Below are 25,288 nucleotides of genomic sequence, written 5' to 3'. Positions count from 1 at the left end.
TGTTGTTACTATACTTTAAACAATGTGTAACCATACCTAAAACCAGGAGTCTGCAACCTGCATCTCCCTATTGCTTTAAAAAAAAAGATCAAAAGAAATTGCTTTTTTTTTTTTTTTTTTTTTTTTTTTTTTTTTTTTTTTTTTAGAGGCTATTAATGATTAATGACAAATAAAATCAAGATATAACAATTTGTTAACCTAAAAATAAATCACATTGTGCAATGACTCAGCACCTCCCTGCTTCACCTCCTGCAACATCTACAGATCATCAACTTTCCTGCACCTGTGACTAACCTTAAGTTTTAAATCCCTGATAAGATAACTAAACCAACAAAAACAGTATTTTGGAAGAAAATAGAGATTTTAATTGTGTGATTCATTTAACCACCAATGTGCCGGTTAAATATGCATGCTTTATGTGTGACAAGAAATGAGCAATTAGCATGTGTTGACCACATGATCATGTGTAATAGTATTCACATTACATTTTGTAGCCTTTCAAATACATTAACTAAAAAAATCTTCTTTATATAACGTTGTGTTCATGTAAAATGAGATGCGTAAGAATTTGAAGACGCATGATACTGTTATATTTCTTGATGTCAATTTATTTTATTTTAAACTGTTTTTAAGGTTCTGTTCATTACTTTTATGGACAAAATTTCTAGGTGCAGCCAGGGACTGGAGGGGGTCCGATTTGGTAACCTCAGGATTTCATCTCTGCTGTTTGCAGATGATGTTGTTCTGTTGGCTTCATCAAATCAGGACCTTCAGCGTGCACTCTGGCGGTTTGCAGCCGAGTGTGAAGCTCCAGGGATGAGGATCAGCACCTCCAAATCTGAGGCCATGGTTCGCCACCAGAAAAAGGTGGCTTCCCCTCTCTGGGTCGGTGGAGAGTCCTTGCCTCAAGTGGAGGAGTTTAAGTATCTCGGGGTCTTGTTCGCGAGTGAGGGTCCGATGGAGCGTGAGACTGATAGACGGATCGGTGCGGCATCAGCAGTGATGCGGTCGCTCTAGCGGACTGTTGTGGTGAAGAGGGAGCTGAGTCGGGGGGCAAAGCTCTCAATTTACCGATCGATCTACGTTTCTACCTTCACCTATGGTCATGAGATTTGGGTAATGACCGAAAGGACAAGATCTCGGATACAGGCGGCCGAAATGAGTTTCCTTCACAGGGTGGCTGGGCGCACCCTGCGAGATAGGGTGAGAAGCTCAGTCACTCGGGAGGAGCTCGGAGTAGAGTCGCTGCTCCTTCACATCGAAAGGAGCCAGCTGAGGAGGCTTGGGCATCTGTTTTGGATGCCTCCTGGTCGCCTCCCTCGGGAGGTGTTTCAGGCATGTCCTATTGGGAAGAGGCCTCGTGGAAGGCCCAGGACACGCTGGAGGGACTATGTCTCTGAGCTGGCCTGGTGTCACCTCGGGGTCCCCCCAGAACGGCTGAAGGAGGTGTGCTTGGATCGGGAGGTCTGGGCATCTCTGCTGAGACTGCTGCCTCCGCGACCCGGCCCCGGATAAAGCGGAAGAAAATGGATGGATGGATGGATGTTTTTAAGTTGCCATTTACATGATCAATAAAAATCAAATCAAATTTAATCAAACATTATTCTATATAATTTTAACTATATAGAATATAATTCACTGTATTGTCTTTATATATATTTTTTTGGCTCCGGGTGAGATGAGGCAAAATGGCTCCTTGGAGAGTAAAGGTTTTATTATTTTATTAATATAATGCAATATACTTTTTACCTAGATTTGAGTGTTGGCCTTTTAAACCCAGCCAGCACAGTTGCTAGAGTGATATATTGAGCCGAAAACCAAGGAGGTTCCTTGATCTCAGACTAGACGCAACTATATGTCATAGAAGTGTCCGATTCTGGCTCCAGCGCTTTGACAAATGGGATTTTGATCACCTTTAGGTCCACAGTGAACATTTGTTGCTTCCTCTCTTTGTGCCAAAGCTAAAGCCTTAGACACCACATGTTGATTTCAGGTTTCTTGTCAGAACATATATGTGTTCTCGTTCCTGTTTTTCCTTAGAGTAGTGTTTGGCTTTGCTGCTCTCAGACCTTACCATGGAAGGTCTAATTCGGACACTCATCTTCACTTTGTATTAATAAAATGGTATGTTTATATTAAGAAGGTGTCTGCGGAGAATTCTTCACATCATCACATCAACATTTAGATAAAGGGAAACCCACCACAGTACCATTGGGAAAACACATCTATTCAAAACACCACACACATTAGGTAATTGAAAATACAAAGACACATACCTGAAAATACATACTGACAAAACTGAACACCAATCATCCAGGTACAAAAAGGCCTGAGAACTTTGCAAGCATAGAGGCAAGGACAGATAGAGGAAGACAGAGAGAAAGAGACGAGGACGTGGTTGAAGAGGCCATTCAAGGACAAATATTTCAGATGACATAAGAGCAACTTTGATGGACCATGTCATAAATCATTTTATCACCTGGGTTGAGAATCCACCCCAATCTAAACCAGTTCACACTTTCATCTATGATGACATTCCGACCGGAAAACAGGTATGTCTTCAACTCTCTACTCTACTCAGACTCGTACAGAATAGACCATAGCAGCCCAGGTTTGTTGTTGTCTGGGATAATGTTGGTTTCCATCGGGCTGCTCTGGTCCACAACTGGTTCACCAACCATGACCAATCTGAAGTTGTGTATTTGCCCCGTTACTCGCCATTTTTTAATCCTATACTGGACTCCGCTTGGAGATGGCACGTATATGACCGCCAACTACATGCCTGTATGCCTCTTCTGCAGGCAGTGGATATTTTACCTATGCTTAACGAGAGAAGACATTGATGAGACGGCACGATCCAAAAGCCTACTTGCGCACTGCTGTTTGTCTGTGTTTAGAGTAGTGTATTGTTTTTTTATTTATCTGCTTTAACTGAATTTACTACACTGTATAATACATTACTGTAATGATTTTTAATTGAGTATTTCTTGAGTTGGTTGATGTGAATAAAAACAGTGAAAAATAAAGACTTCAGTGTTTTATACAAATTAGACTAGTGTGTTGCTGCTCATTTTAAAATGTGTTCATATGATAGAAGTGGGTATCATTTTGTCATCACAGTGAGGATTGTTGGGTTTTGATAGCAGAGTTTCAATTTGACATAGATGTGAATGCTGGTTTCCCAGTGTTGTGTCTTATTTGCTTGTGTTTAGAGTTTTAATGCAATGAGCCAAGTTTTGCAAAACATGTTCAAGCAATGGGAAAAAAAAATCTGTAAAAGACCAGAATCAAAACACCACATTCCTTGTGCTGATTTGAAATGTTTTTACTTTTATCTGTTGGTGTCCACACCCTGAACTCTATGGGTCATGCGTGAGGGTGCACTGTGGAACCATGCATATGAGGAAACAAACACACAAATGTCAAGGGTGGGTGAGTTGTATGATACTAATACAGTGCTCGTCGGAAGTATGTATTCACATAGTAGGAGCTTAAGTCAAGTTGTCAATTATGGCCAAATGAGTATGTGTTTGAAGGTCGGATGTACAAAGAGGTGTACATACTCTGTACTCTGTAGTGTTATAAAGGGCTATATTTGCGGAAGCAAAGTAAAATAGCACGCATTATTTTCCTGGTTTAATTCTATGGGACATGTGCATGATGAATTTATAAATAAAGTGTGCACCAATGCGACGTTTTAGGTTGAATCTGATAAAAGACATAAATTTGTACAAATCTAACAATTTATTTAGCCTTTAACATGTCTTACTGCAGGGGTGATGTCACGGACTGAGTTTACCTCGTTCTGAGATCGATTATGAGTATGCGCACTACCGGAAAATGAATTTTTGCTAGTTCCGATGTGCTGAGTGAGTGACAATCTCAGTCAACAACTTGAGTAAAGTAATAGTGTCTCATGCAGCAATCTCAATATAAATAGGAATAGTTTATTCTCCAAAAAAACATGATTATAATAAAACTCAATACGAAAAGGAATAATTTATTTTCCAAAAAACATGATTTTAATATAAATTGCCATAAAGAACAGTAAATCTAATGTAACTTTACAATAATAAGCTGTTGTAGTTGTAAAAGTTAGCAATCTTATCATGACAATCTTATTTTTTTGTCATTGGTTGATTTATTATCGATGGTCGAATTATGCGATATTTTAAGCATTTTTTAAAATCAGTACAGCAATCTCTGTATGACATTGAGCATGGGAATTCCAGCACGGGTACATCTCAGTACACCGGCATGCACGCACGCGCATCAGCCGCGCGCATATACCCACTTGTGTGTGTGTGTGTGTGTCTCGCAACCTGTCCATCTATCCTCCGTGGGCGGAGTCTCACACACGCACGCGCATCAGCCGCCGCATGCACCCACTCCTCACGTCAGGTTGAAATGCGTGTGTCTCTCTCACGTCCAATGCACGAGACTTGAAAGCTTTGCTAGTATATCAGTGAGAGTGTGCGGCTGCTCAGAAGCCCCACCCTCCTCTCTCCGGTCTAACCCTCCGTCCGGTGTAACCCGCGTTGATTCCGTTGTGATTTCAAAATAAACGTTATGAAACGTAATCACCAAATAAGTCCAAAATAACATGCACACACTCGTCGTGTGTGCAATCTTGTAAACAGGTTTGAGGTCGAACCGACACCGCGTCAGGGAAATATTTGCACCACACACACACACACACACACACACACTAGTATTGTGTTCAAGACCACACTATCCGAGACCAAGACTTGCCGAGACCAGAATGCACCGAGACCAAGACAAGACCAAGACTTTTGGGAGCCGAGACCGAGTCAAGACCAAAACCATGAACATTTTTTTTTTCAATTTAAAAAAATACATAAATAAATACAATTATGACAAGGTTCGACAGTTAAATAACATTCTCTCTTTAATTTTAGTTTATTTTAAATACATTTGACGGACAAAAAAGGTGCCTGCAAAAAATTAACTAAAATATTAAAACTACTACTGCTACTGATAAATTCACAATTATTCTACATGTTTGAAAACAAGATTTTTATGTCAACTGAATGTACAGCAAGTGTTTAAAAGTATTTCTGCCAAGAAATAATGATTCTCGATTCTGATTTTTTCAGTTGTGCAGGTCACAGATTTCACAAGATCATTAGTTTGAAAAAGCCTTTACACAGGTTATTTTTATTAATTCACTTAGTTGATATAGTTTAATTTGGTTGCTGTAATATAACTAGGATATTCAATTAACAAAGGTTTCCAACTGTAACTGTAAAAGTGAAACTTTCTGAAATAAAACTACAAACAAGTTGTCATCAGTCTAAAAAACAAAGAGCTACAGGTAGATGTGAAACTAAATAAAACAAGTTCAAACCCTGGAACAGTCATGTGACAAATCAATCAATAGATCTTGTTGAGAATTATTATTATTATTCTGGATACAGTGGAAACAGAAACTATAAAAAATAGTTCTCTTGTGAACCTGTTTATATTGTATTGAACATATTATTTATATACATAAATGTAATTGGAGTCTAAAGCCACAAAAAATCACCAGTTTAAAAAGATAATAGACTAATATAAGACCTCTTTACAGTTATTTGAGTCATTCTGGGCTTGTGCAATTTGCGGCAATGACGCGCTAGTGACGACATAATCTAAGATGGCGGCGGGCCGGACTACAGCCGACACTATGTAATAAAAGCCTTAAAAAGACATGGATATAATGAAAAGAGTAGATGGACAGAGGCATAAACATGCGGACTTTCACAAGGACACACACAAACTTATTAAAGACACACGGACCTCGGTAAACGGAACAGGCTTCACCGGCCTGCTAGCACTAGGACCCAGAGGCGGAATAAGTGCGTCCCCTGTACTGCATCCACAGTTTATCATTTTACCAGTTGTTAGAGCTACTGTCTTTACCAGGGAGATAATATTTATTCATAGTGATTGTTTTCTGGAGTTTTACTGGGATTTTTACTGGTGATTAATTCATATCTCCCTTGCGCTCCGCGGTCCAAACTGACAGCGTAGCCAGACACACACACACACGTGTGTCACACACGTCACTCAGTCACATTAAGGAAGGTTGCGGTCATTATACGGGGTGGATTAAAGAATGAATAAAAGATTGTTTTTATCCCGTTCTTCTACATGTTATTATCACATTATAAAAAAGTTTAAAAATGGCAGGAATTAGTGCTGGTCTCTAACGGTCTTGCCCGAGTCCGAGACAAGACCAAGTCAAAATGCTTCAGAGTCCGACACGAGACCAAGACCGGTCTCGACTACCACAGCACTAACACACACACACACACACACACACACACACAGACAGACGATCTTTGATTTATTAGAGAGATTACACACATTAATCAAGCTTTCGGTTTTTGATGGAGGTCAAATTATGGCAGACATCTAGTGGACAACCAGGGTACTGCAGCTTTTAGGGCTATTTCACTGTATTGTAATTAAAGGAAACTACTGTGTACTGTAACTTTATTGTTTGAAGAGAGAGTTGCGGTCTATAATTTAAATGGGAAAAAAATTACAATTTTCAACAACAAAAAAGGACTTGTGAGATGTCAACACAATGATTAGTCATGTTTTCTGTAAAGCAAGGAGGGATAGATGAATACACAAGCATTACTTAATAGAGATGGGATACACTGAGTTCACGATACGATAGAAGATAATTTTGTAATGATACAATGTTTTGAAAAAAACTAAAAAATTGTATCTGAAAAAATACCGTGCTTTTTTTCAACTTTACCTATGGACATACTTTCATACATACTCCGGGTATGACTTTTTCCAACTAAATATGAATATAAATTTTCAAAAGAAACCATAACAATCTGGTGTATAGTACATTTTGGGATTTTTTTTAAATTTTTTTATCTGCCCCCGCAATACCCCTATACCATCGACAATACATCTCTACAGTGAATGACTGAGAAGGAGATTTTTATTTTTGACGCAAAACTCAGTGAAAGATACAATTTATTCCGAAAAAAAAATAAAGTAGATGATTTATTATTATTTCCTGTTTAAAGAGTAATTGTCATGCCTCGGTATGGTTTATTTACTCTACCAATTTGCTTTACTTTGTTTACTAACCAATATTTCCAATTACTTGTCTGAGTCTGATGTTACTATGGTAACATAAGGTGCCATGATTATTGAGCTATTACTTATTTAAACTCTGATAACGATCTAAAAATGAAAGAAATAAATGGACATTTTTTTCAGACATTACAATATAATAGTATAAATGTACTATTGATAAAACAAATTCTGGGTTGGTTTCTTGAGGAAATTTAGCTTGGAATGTGAATTTTGTATTTAAAATTTGTTGGAATGGGTTAAAAAAAACAATTTATGAGAAAAGTGGTGTTAACGCTGTGCGCCTCGTGCTGATGCAGCCTCTGAAATTGACCCCGTCGGGCTCCTGTAGTGCGAATGTCGCCATAGAATGTGACTACCTAATCTTTTCACGAAGCGGATCATTTCAGATCCTTTCAACGCATGCGCAAAGCGCGTCCACATCCGGTCGGTGTATTTTACGGCAGTTAGTGTACTATTTAAAAGGTTGAAACCCTGCTATTTAAAAATAGCTAAAAACGTATGTATTGAGTGAATTCCGATTTATTTAGTTTTTTGTTTTATGTTCCGCTTGGTTTTTGATTGGCAATGTTGTGTATTGTGTTTTTATCCGTTTTTTTTTAAATAAACAATTAAAACACCACAAAACAGTAACATATTTAAATGTGTACTATTTAAATATTTAACAAACGTCGTATGGTAGGTTTACATTCACATATCACGTCCCTGCAGCTCTGTCGTAAGGATTGCGATTGAAGGAAGTGACGTCGTCTACGCGCATACATTGAAAGGATCTAAAAGACTCCGCTCAGGGAAAGGTTTAGGTAGTGACAGTTGTCCACAGACACACAGGAAGTCTTTGGTTCACCTGGAGGGAGTTGTGTCGTGTTTCAGACGCACACATGAAGTCGCTGTGTTTTATAGCATAGTTTGAGCCAAGTTTTTTCGAATAATTAATTTAATATTGAGCCGCTCGTGCAGCAGACTGGTACTGTGTGTTTGTGTGTGCGAGCTAGCTAGCTAGCTAGGCTGCTACATTAGCAGCGCTGCTACGCATTATCTCTGGATAAAATAAGTCTCCTTTAGGGTCAAGTGTCTGTCATATATATATAACCGACAGAAGTGCAGGATGAATGTCCCTAAAAGTGGTTACCGTGTCTTCTCTGCTAACTCGTCAGCAGCATGCACGGAGCTGGCCAAGAAAATAACGGAGTGAGTGTTTCAAACCTTGATAAATAAGCGTCATTTTTACAAATGTTAACCAAGCCTTCACGCTTTTTCAAAGCTGACATGCAACTATAATAACCAGTGAGTGGCCAGTGCTTTTGAATGACATTTAAACATATAATTTCCTACCTGTTTGTTACACACGGGGTCGCACTGGCTTTATTAAGAATAGAGATGAGAAATCACCTCACACCGCAGGTTCAATGATGTATTAAATGTTTACAGTCCCTGTCACTCATAGATTAAGATTGGCTTTTTCTTGTGTTTCGCACACCCACAAATACCACCTGGTCACACAGGATCAGACCTTCCACCAGAGGTGTAGAGAGTACTGAAATATCCTATTAGGCCTGCAGGATATGGCTTAAAACCAATTTTCAGGCTAAATCACAATGTACGATATATATATATATATATATATATATATATATATATCTTAATATTTTAATTTCTCCCCGCAATCACTGTATGAATGTAAAATTCAACCCATTGCCCCGATGATCTGTGGTGTTTAATTTCAGGCCATTGAGTGACACACACTTTGGATAATTAAATACACATTCTCATAAACACTTGCTAATCTTAATATTGTCCTTTCATTTTGCAGGCGGCTGGGAGTGGAAATGGGGAAGTCTGTGGTCTTTCAAGAATCCAATCGAGGTAAACAGGGTTTTACAAAACAAATGTGCTAATGAAATTACCCCCTGGATGTAAGAAAATGTTAAACTTTCTAAATCCTATGAAACGCACAAAATTTGGACACTTTCAAACTTATAGGTACTGTAGGCTATTGGAAATGGAAAAATAAATAATTTATAATTTAAAAAAAAATAAAATGAAAAATTATAATTAAATAATCAAAATATCAATTCACCCTTGGGTAGGCACTGCCTACCTTGCCTACCCTGACGGCACGTCACTGGTTATTTTAAGTTAAGTTGATTAAAACTTAATAAACCTGATCAGATTCAGTAAATCATTGATCCCTGAGGGGAAATATGGTGACATTAATGCTGCTCTCATTCATACATCTTCATATGACATATGATTATAAATAATTAAAAAGGAGCAGTAAGAATAATCCATGTCAGTACAACCTATAGCTACCTTTCAATTGGAGCTTACACGTGGTTTTAAATTACTTTTATTTTGACATACATTTCTGTTTAATTATGTTTTTTTTTTTTGTACTAATTCATTTTGTTTACTCATAGGAGTTGAAAACCAATATTTTCTGGGAAAATGATATAATTTCTTTAAAAAAAAACAATAAAAATTACTGTAAAACACAGAATTAGAAAAAAAAAATGGAGTTTAGAAAAAATAGTGTATTTTATAGTGCCCTATGTAATTTCTGTTAATGTTTGCCAGTTATTTCAATTCAACTTTATTTATATAGCACAGAATACAACAAAGTCATCTCAAAGCGCTGAGCAATATAAAACTCATAGTAACAAAGAAAGAACTTTACGATGAAAGTGCAGCTGAGAACAAAGTAAAAGCAATGGAGAAAGAAAGAGTGTCTGGTAAAAAGCACATGGCTCAACAAAGAAAGCTGGTCCAGTCTAAAAGAGGATGGCACATGATGGAAAATGTTAAAAGGACTGTAAAACCAGCAGCACTGGTGTTAAGTAACAAAGTGAATAACACAAACCACAACGTGAGTGGCGTGAATACATGTTTTTTTTTTTTTTTGCTTTGTTTGAAGAAAATAGTGTATTTTGTCTTTGTGTACTCTTCAGAGTGTTCAAGATTGCTTAATATGTGTTAAAATAAAAAATAAAAAAATTCTGGGAGAGTATTCCATACGATGGATTTTTTTGTCACCTTTTTCACTCCTTTAGTGTTTGCATGTCTGAAATCAACATCTATTAATTACTTTTAGTCAGTTCATTGGGAGATAAACGAATCGAGTCGAATCGAACTGGAAAAAAGAAATGTTAGATTAACCAATGCATCGAAAAAAATAATTTCCAGATTAATCGGTTAAAAAATAATTGTTTATCCTAACCCTAATTTCAAGAGATTCATTAGGTTAGAACGAGTTGAATGATTGAATTCAGCTCTTAAACCAGTGCCAGGCCCTCAGTTTTTTGTCTCACATAGAATCTAAAGTGCAAATACATAAATCGTTGAAATTCAGATATGTTTAGGAGGTGCAGTCAGTGGTTCCTGTTTTATTGACAAAGGGTGAAAATGTCAAAGCATGGAATGCAGTTTGTTTTCAAGTTATTAAAAGTTTTCCAGATAAAGTCTTTGGTATTTGGAAAACCTAGAGCAGTGAATACCAAATATGGTATGTGAAAAAAAACAAAAAACCTTGCAACCTGTGCAAGGAATCTTTATTTTATTATGATGGTTTTGCTTGTTTATTTACTAAAAATGGTGTTTTGTTGTGTGTGCAGAGACCAGAGTAGATGTGAAGGAATCTGTTCGTGGACAAACTATCTTCATTATACAGACTATTCCAAGGTGAGTTTATTAAAAGAGGCTATTTTCAGTGCATCAGTGAGATGAGCATTTTATTTCCTACAAATGCAATATTTCATGAAACAATTTTAAAATAAAAGATTTGATTCAGATGGCTTCCCTCCAGAATAAAACAAATTAATGATTACATGACTGCATACACATACTTTTTGTGTTCGAAAGGGAGTGGGTGGAAGTATAAACGTATTAGTCCCACCCCTTTTTCTACATTACAGTAACAAATAATCTAATTTTCAGCATCCTATTTTCTAACGATTGCTGCTGTTAATAAATTTTGTCTCATTTTACATGATTTTAATCATACTACACACAAAAAACATTATCTACAGTACATATTATACACTTTGAAAATTGTCATACAACATACAGATATTTTCTTTTAAATTGCTTAATATTTGTAGACTCTTTTATTTCCATTGGTAAACTGTTCCAGAATCTTAATCCACATACTTGTGGTACGCACACTCTAATTCTCAGTTTGTGAGCCCCTTCCCAGTCAATAAAGAGCTTTTGAATATTTTCCAGTAACAATTTAGTTTTTGGGCTTAAAAACAACTTGAATTGTTTGGAAAATTGACTAAATCTACAAATTTAAGTAATTAATAGAGTACATTTTCATAAGAAACTGAGACATTGGGACAAATTTGGTGGCTAATAAAGATGTCCTATGAAATGTAATGAAAACAAAGCAGTTGCATTAATTAAGAAAGAAAAAGTGTTGCATGTTGAAACATTTCTTACCTATTGTCCTACCCTTTAATTAAAATGTAGTTTTTAAGACATGTTTACCAAACTGGTAGCCCTTCAGATTATTCAGTACCTTTGAAGTAGGTCACAGTTTTAGAAAGGTTGGTGACCCCTGATCTAGTGCTATGTATTTAGCTCATTGCTCTCTTTTACAGTTTAACTATTGATTGTAAATTAAAATAAGAAAATGATCTGTCTAAATCACTTTTTTTTTTCCTGCAACCATTCAGGGATGTGAACACGGCCATCATGGAACTACTGATCATGGCTTACGCTCTGAAGACATCCTGTGCAAAGAACATCATTGGAGTCATTCCGTACTTCCCCTACAGCAAACAGTGCAAGATGAGGAAGAGAGGCTCAATAGTGTGCAAGTTGTTAGCTTCAATGTTGGCCAAATCAGGTACAGACGGCACAGTGAAGTTTGAGGTGTTTTTTTTTTTTTTTGGGGCCTGAGTTTCACTGTTGTTTCCCTGCTGAAGGATTAACTCACATCATCACTATGGATCTCCATCAGAAGGAAATCCAAGGCTTCTTTGGCTTTCCCGTGGACAACCTGAGAGCCTCTCCTTATTTGATTCAGTACATCCAAGAAGAGGTTGAATTATGTGTCTTCTGTTTGCACGTGGGCAGGTATTGATCGATTTGCAATACAAAAATCTAACTTTTCTTTTCTCTCTTCCCCCCCACCCCGCCCCACACCCATCTCAGATTCCTGATTACAGAAATGCCATTATTGTGGCAAAGTCGCCTGCTGCCGCCAAAAGGTAACTGATTACATCACCAGCACATGCACAACATACTTTACCATAAACCTCCTGCTTCTTATAAGGCAGGGGTCACCAACACAGTGCCCGTGGGCACCAGGTAGCCCGCATGGACGATGTGAGGAGCCCTCAGGAGCTCTAGTCACCAATGAGCTCTAAAATGTGATTTACTTTACAGGATTAAAACTCCCAAAGATAAATACAGATGAGCGATGTATTTAGTAGAGTTAAATACTGCTAATAAAGATTTAGTATTAAATTCACCATCTTTAAATGTTATTCATTTTTAAGTGTTGCAGGTCTGGTGTATGGGTTGTGTTATATGTAAGATGCATTTTTATAAACGCAAGGTAGATTTTATAGAACATTTAATGAAAATAAAACTGTTGCTTAAATTCGGAGAAATAGTGTTTCATGTTGAAACTTCAACAATTCCTACTTTTTTAAGTTACTTCTAGCCTTATTATCCTTGACTCTGAAGTGAAATTGTAATATTTAAGAAGTGCTTTTCTAACTGGTAGCCCTTCAGACTATATACAGTACCTATGAAGTAGCTCACAGTTTCAGAAAGGTTGGTGACCTTTGTTCTAAGGTATTTTACGAAGATTTAGAATGGCAGTTAAATTCAGAGTTTTTCCTTTTATCTAGGGCACAGTCCTATGCGGAGCGTCTTCGTTTGGGTCTGGCGGTGATTCATGGCGAGGCTCAGTGTTCAGAGTCTGATATGGCAGATGGACGACACTCCCCTCCCAGCGTACGCAACACCACCGGACACACAGGCCTGGAGCTGCCTTGTAAGAACATATCAAATTCCTCAGAGAACTTTGCTTGTTTCTACATGGAGTATATTTTTTCTTTGGTCACTCACACTGCTTAGATCATTCCCTCTAATTTGTAAACTTTTTCAACTTAATGTTCCACAGCAGATCTTTTAACCTGTTGTTTTACTGATGTTTTAAACGCTTGGACAAATTTTCTTTTGACCCTTTCATTAAAAAGCAAAACAAAAACCAAAAAAATCCCAAAACATAAATAGAAATTTTATTATTAACAATATTTTTTAGATATACAGTGAAAAAATAAAATAATGACTCTGTCAATGACTCTGTCATAAACATAAACATATGTATAGACATGAAAGAGAAGACTGTTAACGTAATAGTTTAATGAAGATTTTTAATCTCAAGGGCACCGTAATAATTTGTTTAAATTTGGTCTCAGTTACGTGGTGAACACTAAGTAGGGATGCACCGAAATGAAAGTTTTTGGTTGAAACCGAAAATGTGAAAACTGTCCGAAAACTGAAAAATCTAAAAAAAAATGTATTGCAACAATTATTTGTATAATCAAATTTATAGCTATATGAATATGTACTAACCTCACTATCACTATTAAAGCATTGTAATTGTATAAATTAATATTATCGCTTTAAAGAATAAATAAAAAGAAGTATTATTTAACTGACTGAGTGACTGACTGAAGACGCTTTAGTGCTCAGATGTATTTAAATACAGTGCTGCACGGACATTAATAACCCGTATCCAGACCAGCGTGATGATGATTGGATGATAATTTCCTCTGGCCGAATTTTTGGTGCATCACTAGTTAACTCTTAACTTTTCTGCTGAGTCAGAGTAACATTAAGCGCTCGAGATAGATCTTAACGATTAGTCATTTTATGACGTATTGAGAAAACTCCTTTGTTTTCTCTGCCCTATGCTTGTAATGTGCTCATTTTATTTGTCAGATGGGGCAGACTGAGTAGTGGCTAGTCTTTGAATGTTTATCCCTGATTTCTTCAAATATAATTTAACCAGGCTTCAAATATTCAGTTTTCGGCTTCCAATATTTTTGCCCAGGTACATTTAAATTAGTCGTTTACATTTTTAAGCATATTCAAAAATTTGCTGGGAAAACCCACATCCAGCTCCAGTTTTATTAAAACCTCGCTCGATACTCACTCATGCCATCCGTCACACTCTTGAGTAAAAAGGTTTTTCTTACTGCATGGTTTAATTTAATTCCATGACTCCACTACTACTACTCATGCTGCATCCCAACCTGTGAGTTCTTACTTAACGCGTGAACCACTAAATACTTCTGATCCCAGTTCCCTGCTTGTTGTTCAACATTTGCTTTAATTTAACAGTTTGTAATTCATTTACACTGAATTCTACTGAGATAGTTCCAATGGTTGAGAAGGAATAATGATGTACTGTGTCATTGGCAAATGACTCCACATCTGTGTCCAAATTTTAAGGCAGTTTTTGGCTGTAAAGTGGAACAAAATAGCCCTAACTCTGGCTTTCTTGTGTTTTATTCCTGACCTTGACTTAAAAAACTCCTCCTTGTAGATATATAACATGATGGATTCGAAGATTTGGGATCGGGGAAAAATTGGTCTGCTTCAAATTTCGACTCAGAGGATTTTTTTCCAAGTCTTGGTGCCATGTGTTTTTGTCATGTCAAATATTTGTGCATTTGTGTTAACGTGGTGTTTATTTGTTGACAATAGCAGGCAAACAACAAGCTCCGTTCCCTGGCATAGAGCTTCCAAGTACGGCTGTAAAAGATTAATTTACATCTGAATATGAAATGAATCCTCTTCAACTGGTTCCTCGATTTTTTTTTTTTTTGATTTTTTTTTTTTTTTGTGCATGTGCAGATGACAGGTTTGTGTCGCATCTTGTGAAAACACAGTCTGGGATTCAGGAGATGGGTGTTTGAGGTAATCACAACAAAAACATCAGTAAACTCTTCAGCTTCATTGGGCTCCAGCAATAGTTTGTAATTGCAATGCATGTTGAGATATAATTAACGGCTCTCTAGTTTCTTGCCCTGCCCTAAGATTCCAGACAGTCAATTCCACAAGACGTCCAAACCTTTTTGTTTTCGTTGAGGATATGTTTGAAAATTCATAAATCAAACCAGAACCATGCCAAACTTTTTTTCCTTCCCTGTTATCTGGACTCATCTTGCCAATCAACACATGGTGCACTTGTTTCAAACCCACTCTTTACAAGTTGATTAACCTTTTTGGTCCGACCTGCATGTTGATAAAAACAACAAAGCATGCTTTGGAGTGAAGGGAAGAAGAAAGGTTTCCAACAGTTGGTGTAGAGGCAATATTCCACTGAGATTTGAGTCTCATGCTAACGCATAAATGAAAATAATCTAACTAAACATTCTTAGGTAGGTCTGCTGAAGTACGACAGCAGGCTGTTGAAACTGTTTTTTGTTTTTGTTAGGAAATGTGTCGATTGCCAAAACATGGCTTTTCTTTTTTTTTTTCCTGAATGTGCGAGTTATTTCTCAAGCTGTGGTTCTCACACTATTCAGTAAAAGTCTTTGGCAAGGCATGCTTCTACTCTCTCTGCTTTTTTCCCCTATACAATCGGCTGGGCTGGCTGATTGTTTACCAGTTGATTGTTTCCTCAAACTATTTGACTACATTTATATGCACACAGTTAGGAAAAAATATAAAAATAATAGCAGTATGCATTAAAGGTTCATGCATTGTTGGAACATGGATGTAACTTTTGATAAGCACAGATGATTATGAATTTCTGACCAAATGATGCCAAAAAAAACTTACATACTGCAGCTTTAAAATAATAATACCACTTTGCTTTAGTGTGGCAACTACACAACTGGATGTGGATTTGCTTATTGCGCGAGGCTGGAAAAAAAAGGATGAGATTAAATTTCTGATTCTTGTAAAACTTTTAGTTCCAACCTTAACTTTTTGAGTTTTTTTTAACCCGTTCAATGGATGTTGAATAAAGAATTTGCAGTAAATGAGAGGAAGTGCTATAAATACTGTATATTCTCCATCCCATTTACAGTAGTTCCCATTGTTCTCCTCCTCTAATGAAAAATATTCAACCAGGACCAGATAGTTATTCTGAAAAAGAAACGTCACTGAAAAATGTGAATGTCGTTAGTTTGTAAGTACAATAAATTAAAGTAAATATACAGTATTTATACGTTGTGTGCATTTACATGTAGTTGGTAGCAGCACTTGTTGGACGAAGGACTTATCTCAGTTTCTTGGCAAGTGTGTATGGATGAACCCTCATTGGGGCTTGCCACTGTTGTCTCATGTGAAATGGAGCTGTCTGGTGCTTATCTGGTTCATATGCAGTCTGCTGTCATATGTCAGCCTGGGCCTGAGGTTTGTGCGTGTCCAGGCTGTTCCACAATGTCCTCTGATTGGGTATTCTGGGCAGAAAACCCTTTGGGCGTTTGATCTTTGCATGGCATGTTCTGTATGATGTTTGGCATTGGAGTTAAATCTCGTTGGGGTAGAATGGGGGGAAAGTTCTAACTATTTGCACCTATGGGTTTTGATTTGTGATTAAATTTTAATGGCATGAAAAATGAAGAAAAAAAATCTTAACTTTTTTCTTTATTTTTTTAGATTGACTCTATATTCTGGGATATTACTGGTAAAATTTGCTGAAACCGCAACTTGATTTTCTCAACCCATTTTACCCAATCTACTGAGATTTTGCTGACATGCGGTGATCACGACTTCCTGTGAGTTTTCTCACAACTGACTTTTTTTCTGCTTTTCTTTGCAGTAATGATGGCCAAGGAAAAGCCGCCTATTACGGTAGTTGGGGATGTGGGCGGCAGGATTGCCATCATTGTGGTAAGAAAGATATACTGTAATTTCTATGTCGTGGTAAATACATTTTACTTTTTTACACTTAAGTCAGGGTTAGCGTCTTATAATTAAAATTGCTTAATTGGTAATTAACTACAAATGTGTAATGTAATTGAGAAATCTGTTGCTCTTATACTTGAATTCAGATCTTAAAATATACAAAACTAATAATACCAATATTTTCGTTGATTAGGAAGCCGAACAAGGTAACAAAGAAATGAGAAACAAATTAGATGATGGATAATATTTTTTAGTGTATTTTACAGCTGTTTTAAGGCATGGGTCAAAACTGATTTGTTATTATGAGATGCTAACAGGAAGCTAACACAAGAGGAAGATTAGGTTTTATGGGGTTAGTTATTAAAGGCTCAGTATTTGTGATTAATTGAAATTTAACTTACGTAATTGAAAATGTAATTGACTTACAGAGGAAAAACAATAATTGGAACTGAATTCTAATTGAACATGGATAATTGAAGACGCAGTTATATTTAAAAATGTAATTGACCCCAACTCTGATTATAGTCAGCATTTTTCCCTTTGGACCAGTTGGATATGCAATCCGGACAGTTTGCTCTGTTTGATTTTCTTACAGGATGACATCATTGATGATGTTGGAGACTTTGTTGCTGCTGCTGAAATCCTTAAAGAGAGAGGAGCCTATAAAATTTATATCATGGCCACGCATGGTTTACTGTCAGCTGACGCGCCACGACTTATAGAGGAATCTGCTATCGATGAGGTAATGTTCACATTAAGACAATTCTAATTTGTCCTAATTTGTTCATTTCATTTTAATAATCCATTTAGATCAGTTCTGAATGTGTTTGCTTATGCTTAAATAACAATAACAGCTGAGGCTTGTTTAATACTTTATTTCCAGACTTAGTCACATTTTGCTGCTGAACCACTAATCCACACACTCAGATTTGCGTACATGAGGTCAGACCTGACGTGAGATCTGATCGTGAATTTGGTTGAACCAAAATTCACGATCAGATTAGATTCAATTCAACTTCATTTTATATAGAGCAAATCACAACACAGTCATCTCAAAGCGGTATCAAAATATAAGATTAATCATAGGAAGGAAAAGTTCCTATTTTTAGGTTTAGGGCTTTTTTCTTAGTGGATAGGTTAACACTATTATACGGTATACGCTTCAGCATATAAGTAGGTTTTGAGTTTAGCCTTAAAGGTGGAGAGTAGCAGCCTCCCATGCTGAGACTGGAAGCTGGTTCCAAAGGCGAGGGGCTTGGTAGCTGAAAGCACTGCCTCCTGTTTTACTTCTAGACACGTTAGAAACTTCCAGAAGGCCAGCATACTGAGAGCGGAATGTTCTGCCTGGATGATAGGGCACTAACGGGTCTTCAAGAGCTTTGTATGCTAACAGGAGGATTTTAAACTCTATTCTAGATTTTACAGAAAGCCAATGAAGGGAAGCCCACACTGGAGAAATATGCTCTCTCCTGTTAGTACCAGTTAGTATTCTAGCTGCAGCATTCTGAATTAACTGGAGACTCTTTAGTGAGTTACTGGGACATCCTGGAAGTAGGGAGTTACAATAATCTAATCTAGATGTAAGAAATGCATGCATTAGTTTTTCAGCATCACTCTGGGCCAAGATATTCCTGATTTTAGAGATATTACGGAGATGGAAGAAGGCTGTCCTTGAGATTTGCTTAATATGAGAGTTAAAGGAAGAGTCAGTATCAAAGATAATGCCTAAGTTTTTTTACTGTGGTGCTGGGTGACAGAGTAATGCCATCCAGAGACACTATTTGCACTGACAATTTCTCTCTGAGAATAAAAAATAAAATCACTGTGGTTTTATCCTGGTTAAGAAGGAGAAAGTTGTGGCTCATCCAAGATGTGATATTTTTAAGACGAGCCTGGAGTTTTAATAACTGATGAGTTTTATCTGATTTAATTGACAAATAGAGCTGTGTCATCTGCATAGCAATGGGAATTTATATTATATTCTCTCATAAGGGTGGAAGCATATATAATGTAAAGAGTATTGGTCCCAAAACTGAACCTTGTGGAACTCCATGATTAACTCAGTCTGAGGAGAGATTGACATGAACAAAGTGGGTTCTGTCTGATCGGTAGGATTTAAACCAACCCAGCGCTGCTTCTTTAATCCCAAAAACGCTTTCCAGTCTCTGCAGTAATAAATGATGATCCACTGTATCGAAGGCTACACTGAGATCTAAGAGCACCAGAAACTGAGACCATTGGTTACTTTTACTAAGGCAGTCTCTGTGCTGTGATGGGTTCTAAAGCCAGATTGAAAGCTCCCATATAAATTGTTCCTAAGTAGGTGATCACATAGTTGACCTGCAATTATTTTTTCTTTCAAGAATTTTGGAAACAAAAGGGAGATTGGATATTGACCTACAGTATGCGCTTATGAACGGTTGATAAATGAGGGTCAGTTTCTAAAGTTTCAGTACTTATTGCACAACATGCTGCTATCTGCAGGTAATTAACCACATAAATCACAACATTTATCCTGTTTGATACATGTTTTAACATGTAAAAGCACTTTGGACTGCCCTTCCCATTTCAAAGAGCAATAATTATTAGTCCTGCATTAATGACAGCTTCTACTTAAACTGTCTTGTCATGCTGTTGACTGATGAAAAGACCAAAAGTTCCTTCATAAATATCCTTGCTCTTTAGCCGTTAACGCTTTAGTCAATTATCTGTCGCTCTTTGTGTATATTTGAATAGATCAAAATAATTGAGATGTAGATATAGTAACGACGTTATCACGTCCACCCAGGAGGTAATATTCTCATCAGCGTTTACTTATGTGTTTGTTGGCACGATGACAGCAAAAGTACTAACAAAAAAAAAAAAAAAAATCACCGAAGATTTTTATTTTATTTTTTTAATGTGGGAGCTTACACATTTGGACCTACTACATCATTATTAATGGGGTTAGAAATGTCTTTCAAACCGTTAAAGCATGGTACCATGATCAGGATCACTGATAAAGTGATCCTGATCCTATTCAGAAACTATTTATTAAAAAGACTGAGACTTAAAACTTATGAGACAAAATTAATTTTCTGTCACTGTACGCATGGACAACAAAAAACATATTTTGTGTGTTAGTAAGCGGTTCCAGGTTGTGGAACAGTGTGTGTGTGGAAATTAAGTCAATTTAAAGCCATTTAAACATACATAAAATGTATGTATTTCAGGGAAAAATTATAAATAGGTGTTTATACAGTACTTACGTATTTGTGTGTTTGGAGTGGACAGATGAATGTATAGTGGATTACATCACTTGTATAATCATATAGATATATACCAATGAATGATGTCTCTTTATAGTGTAAATAGGTGTATATTATCATAGAAATAAAGTTAAGTACTAGATATTACAAGGGGTAGGATCATATGCATTTATATTTCCTCCTATTCCTTTATGAACATGCACAGCTCAGATGTCAATCTCGTTTTATTTCAGGGGCCACACATAAAGTAGTTTGATCTTAAGTGGGCCGCAGATTTTAGGCGGGGAAACGGGCAATTTCAATAATAATTTCCCCAAGTTTTCACTTTGACATATAAATGATACATAAAGTATTTAACGTATCGACAATATCCAAGTAATAAGTGACAGATATCAGTCCTTGTTGGATTTAATTGTTTAAATTTCATTGATTTTTGTGACAAATTTTGATTAAATGTGGTGAAATTATGTAAAATCATTTCAAGAAAATGTTCTTCATTGACCGACTGAAGATTTAAAATGACTACAGTCGTGATAAAAACATGGGAAAATTGGATTCTCCAAATATTGTGGCGTTTCATTAGATTAGTGTATTTAGAAGGGCTGCGATATCTACTAAGGCTGAACGATTAATTGCATTTGCGATTTTATCGCGATATTACATTACGCGATTTTGATTTGCATTTTTTTTGGTAGATTTTTTTTTTTTTTTTGTCTGCACATGCTGTCAGAGGTCAACACTACAAGAAGTGCAATCTTTGTTAGACAGCAATGCATTTTTTTTTTTTTTGTTATTGCAATTAAATAAATTGCATTATTTTAATTGCTCCCATTCAATACATTTGTGACCACACACAGCCTGTCCGCCAGATGGCGGTAATGCGCCCGCATCAGGATTTTACTTTAAAAGTAATATTTTATTGAAACAAAAAGATATATATATATATTTATTATTTATATTTCCAGTGCTTCTAATATTTATTCTTTGGTAACACTAGAAGTCAATACTTCACAGCCAGTGAGTTTACTGAATAGTTCAGATGTTGAACAGTTTAATACACAGATATGTTTGCAGCACTCACTGCACTTTGCTTGGTTTTCCTTAATGTTTCCTAACCGGATGCGCAATCCACTGAATAAATTTGGAATTCCAAAAATATAACATTGTCTAGTTTTTTATTAATCAATGACCAGTAATGCATAAAGTACATTTTTGTTATTTATTGTGGTGAACAGAGGAAAAATCGCAGTAATTCGCAATCGCAATATTGATTGCAAAAAATCGCAATTTTGCTTTTGGTCAAAATCGTTCAGCCCTAATATCTGCAACTGAATTATTTAGTTATTTTCACAATAATTCATGTTTTTTCAGTCTTTATTTACTTTCTCCTGCGGGCCAAAATTGGATGGTCTAAAGGGCTGGATTTGGCCCCTGGGCCTTGAGTTCGACACGTGATGTACAGGTTTCACGTGCAGGATTTTAAAACCATTTATTCTCTTTGCTCTGTTTGATTTTTTTTTTTTTTTTATATTTTCTCATTGAGGTAAATATACTTTGTGTTCAAATAAGAATCAAATTGAAGATAACTGACAATATCTGGAAAATAGAATTGTTAGAGCATTGCGCTCTCAGTGCTCTTGTTATTTCTATTATATCATAACGCCATTAACATTTTACAGGTCAAACAAACATTTTATTCACAGATATCTCTACAACAAGCTTGTTTTTTTTTATTGCTTTCTGTAAATTCTCTTTGTGCCTCAGGTGGTGGTGACCAACACGGTGCCTCATGAGGTTCAGAAGCTTCAGTGCCCAAAGATCAAGACCGTGGATGTTAGTATGATATTAGCCGAGGCCATCCGCCGTATCCACAATGGAGAGTCCATGGCTTACCTGTTTCGCAACATCACTGTGGATGATTAAAAAGCCACTATATAGTCTCAGCAGCTACAACTGCTTCTGTCACCTCTTTTCTGTGAGTTTCAGCATCACTTGTGTCATGTAAATAAATTGAGATGTTCTAAAATTTAAACACTGGAATTTACCGTTCTGATGGGTGGGTCGTATTCTATTGGCTGTAGTTTGTCGTACTGCAGTACCTCTCACTGTATTAGGCTTAATCTGCCCAGAAAGAGATCAATGTGGTGACATAGTTTTCTGGTTCTTTTTCCTCCAAAACCTTCTGACTTCTGTAGACAAGGCTGCTCAGACACCAGCTTATCCAGTTGTTAATTAATGGACCGTATTGCATCAAAATAATAATTTTCCGTCACTTATTGTAAACAGGACACAGGCGTTTCATGAGGTAACAGTAAAAGCATTTATATGCTAAATTTTCTGGTGACTTAAAATTGTTTAACTCATTTTCAAAAAAGAGTGCCAAAAACTGCTAGAATGGATGGATGCTGACCTCACTGTAAATCAGTCATTAACATTTCTATTTGTTTTGTCCTTCTTTGCACATGACTGTAAATGTTTTCCTTGAATGATAAAATGCAATGATGCACTATTCAATGTAATCTGCTCATCGATGCTGGCTTTGTTTTGATGGCACAATCACGTAATGTTGGCACATGTTTAGCTGTAATAGTTTGCTTTCGTTGCGTCTCCTCTGTAATTGTCCCTCCTCTGAACCTTAGACGATACCTAACGTGTTTGCCCTAATGTATGAAAATAAAAGAGTTTGAGTCACAGCAGTTTGTTTTTTTAACAATCATCTATGATTGACATCTAACTACTATTTAGGACTACTGTGTTACTCCTACGTTTGTAATTTAGTTTCATTTCATTTCATTATAGTAAATACATTTTCTATTACCATCTATCACTTTCAATCTACTAAAATGTAACAGTTTGATTATTAATCATTAAGTAGGCGTTTCATTAACTTTGATTGTCGTTTATTTTTTGATTGGAAGCTTAAGATGACATTTAAACTCATTAACTTAATGAAAACCGCCAACTAGGTGTGTTTTAACTCACTTGTCACTTGTTTTACCACCAGGGGGCATCACAACACAAATTAAGAAATTGATGTTGCCAATAATTCAGATAGTTGGGAAACATGTTATTGTACATTAATGATGAAGATACCTATCCTACCAATAATGAGTTATGGGAAATATGCGTTTCAAATGAAAGTCTTACATTTAATTACACAGACTACACATGCAAGTCCAAAAGTAGATTTATTGTAAAATACTATATTTACCTTTGAATAAACAATACAATTGTACATCAAATGTCATCTTTGATTTTTGGGAATGAATGAAAAAAAATCAAAGCAAATACTGCAAAAGATACAATGCAAAACTTTTGGAGGCTCCAAAGAAACACTGTCAATAATACTAATGAATAATTAATTTTAAAAGGTGCAGTGAGCTTCCCCATGTAAGGCTGAATCATAACATGTCAACATTCAATATTTAGTCAACAAATCACTATTTTCACACTTTTAGTCATTGACCTTTTTCATTAAACAATACCAGACAAATACAAATTTACATATTGCAGTAATTGCACATCAGTACCGCAGTTTAAATATAACATCCATTAAGTTTGTATTAAATTGCCTTTTAAGGTATTTTGCCCCACATTTGTTTTAGATATTCACAATGTGTAGTTTGGTCACATTCATTTTCCAACACTGCACAAATGTACATTTTCTAGTTAAGACAAACAACACAGATAAAGTCTCCACAGACATATTTCACATTAATCAGTTGGGTTTTTTGTTTTTGTCCCAAAGTCTGCATTTTCCCTTTTTTTTGTGGGGGGTTGATGTTGACTTTTTTTTAGTTCACTTTAACTATGAGAGGATGCAGCTGTTGGTCTTGTTCATCGGGGGTCTCTTGTTGCTCCCATTGGGTAAAGTCTCTCGTCTCCGGCAAAGAGCCGGGCTGAGCTGGCTTGGTAGATTGGCCCTCTGAAGCAGCTCTTTGAACGCCTCAAACACGTTAACATTGTCTTTGGCTGAAGACTCCATGAAGCTGTGGTTCCAGTCCAGCTCCACCGTGGATAACACGTCTTCACTGGACACCTGACGCTCACTGTGACGGTCAATCTTGTTCCCTATCACCACGATCGGCGTGTACTTGTCCTCTTTGACCTCCAGGATCTCATCCCTCAAACTCTTGACAGCCTCTAAAGAGCCGGGGTCGTCCACGGCGTACACCAAGGCAAAGGCGTCGCTGTTCTGGATGGAGAGCTTTCTCATGGCAGGGAATGAGTAGCTGCCACTGGTGTCCATGATGGAGATGATGACTTTCACACCCCCTACTTCATATTCCTTCCTGTGGAGCTCCTCCACTGTACGCCGATGCTTGGGCTCAAAGGTGTCTTTGAGGAAGCGTTGAATGAGGGCTGTCTTGCCCACTCCACCTGCCCCCAAAAACACTAGACGCACCTCTGTCTTCTCCTTCAAATCAAAAGACATGATGTGAAATCTCTTCTTCCTCTTGTCTTCTTCTTTCTCTAAGTCTCTGTCAGTAAAGGATTATCTGCTGCATGTGGTGAGGAGGAGATGCCGAGTTGGATGTGACTGTCAGCTTTACTCTAGTCTCTATTTATTTACACACACTACCAGCCCCTTCCTGCCTCCAGCCAATGAGAGGGATGATGAATCTTCATCCTCAACTAACTCCATCCAATCAGAGTCACAGGCAAAGATCATCAAAGAGTTTCACTGAGTTCTTTGTTTGCATAAAGAAAACCTTTCTGACTTCTCCTAGATTAGCAATAAGAGCAACAGGTGACCCTTAGAGGGTCACCGTTTCATTATGGAACAATACAGAAAGCAGAGAAATATTTGGGATCTAGTGAGTTTAGGTAGGGTTAAGGGTTAGCGTACGTAATAAAGAGTTACGGTCACGAACAATACGTAATGACAGCCTTAATGACACCTAAAGTATTACAGATTTTATTTTATTTTATTAAAGATCTATAAAAAATACATGTCAGCTGCTGTTCCAGGCCAATTAAGGGCAACAAAATGACATAGCAGAACAATTAAATAATGTCACATCTTATTTAACCAT

At 36.7% G+C, this 25,288-nt stretch overlaps 2 protein-coding genes across 3 annotated transcripts; one reads left to right on the top strand and one right to left on the bottom strand.

Annotated features, from left to right (window-relative positions):
* Positions 1 to 7,864: 7,864 nt before the first annotated feature.
* Positions 7,865 to 22,945, top strand: LOC114468568 (phosphoribosyl pyrophosphate synthase-associated protein 1). 2 transcript variants are annotated; one of them, XM_028455542.1, is made up of 11 exons: positions 7,865 to 8,316; positions 8,939 to 8,991; positions 10,737 to 10,803; positions 11,799 to 11,971; positions 12,051 to 12,166; positions 12,280 to 12,335; positions 12,984 to 13,129; positions 14,851 to 14,892; positions 16,919 to 16,989; positions 17,600 to 17,746; positions 22,017 to 22,945. In XM_028455542.1, the coding sequence occupies exons 1-11, from the start codon at positions 8,234 to 8,236 to the stop codon at positions 22,173 to 22,175; spliced, it is 1,113 nt and encodes a 370-aa protein (XP_028311343.1). In that variant the 5' UTR covers positions 7,865 to 8,233; the 3' UTR covers positions 22,176 to 22,945. The 2 variants fall into 2 exon arrangements, with proteins under 2 accessions (XP_028311343.1, XP_028311344.1); XM_028455543.1 differs by lacking the exon at positions 14,851 to 14,892.
* Positions 22,946 to 23,577: 632 nt separating this feature from the next.
* LOC114468591 (ras-related protein Rap-2a-like) lies at positions 23,578 to 24,774 on the bottom strand. The gene has a single exon (XM_028455575.1). The coding sequence runs from the start codon at positions 24,685 to 24,687 to the stop codon at positions 24,061 to 24,063; it is 627 nt and encodes a 208-aa protein (XP_028311376.1). The 5' UTR covers positions 24,688 to 24,774; the 3' UTR covers positions 23,578 to 24,060.
* Positions 24,775 to 25,288: the final 514 nt, after the last annotated feature.

Source organism: Gouania willdenowi, chromosome 8 (assembly GCF_900634775.1).
Source record: "Gouania willdenowi chromosome 8, fGouWil2.1, whole genome shotgun sequence".
Taxonomy (NCBI): Eukaryota; Metazoa; Chordata; class Actinopteri; order Blenniiformes; family Gobiesocidae; genus Gouania; species Gouania willdenowi.
The sequence above is the reverse complement of the archived record's forward strand: the minus strand, read 5'-3'. Positions and strand labels throughout refer to the sequence as shown.

Bases quoted from the DNA above. Each gene is read 5' to 3' on its own strand.
- LOC114468591 (XM_028455575.1), bottom strand. From the start codon at position 24,687: ATGTCTTTTGATTTGAAGGAGAAGACAGAGGTGCGTCTAGTGTTTTTG.
- LOC114468568 (XM_028455542.1), top strand. From the start codon at position 8,234: ATGAATGTCCCTAAAAGTGGTTACCGTGTCTTCTCTGCTAACTCGTCA. The intron at 11,972-12,050 runs GTACAGACGGCA...TCCCTGCTGAAG, and splicing joins TTCAATGTTGGCCAAATCAG to GATTAACTCACATCATCACT. The intron at 17,747-22,016 runs GTAATGTTCACA...TTTGTGCCTCAG, and splicing joins AGGAATCTGCTATCGATGAG to GTGGTGGTGACCAACACGGT.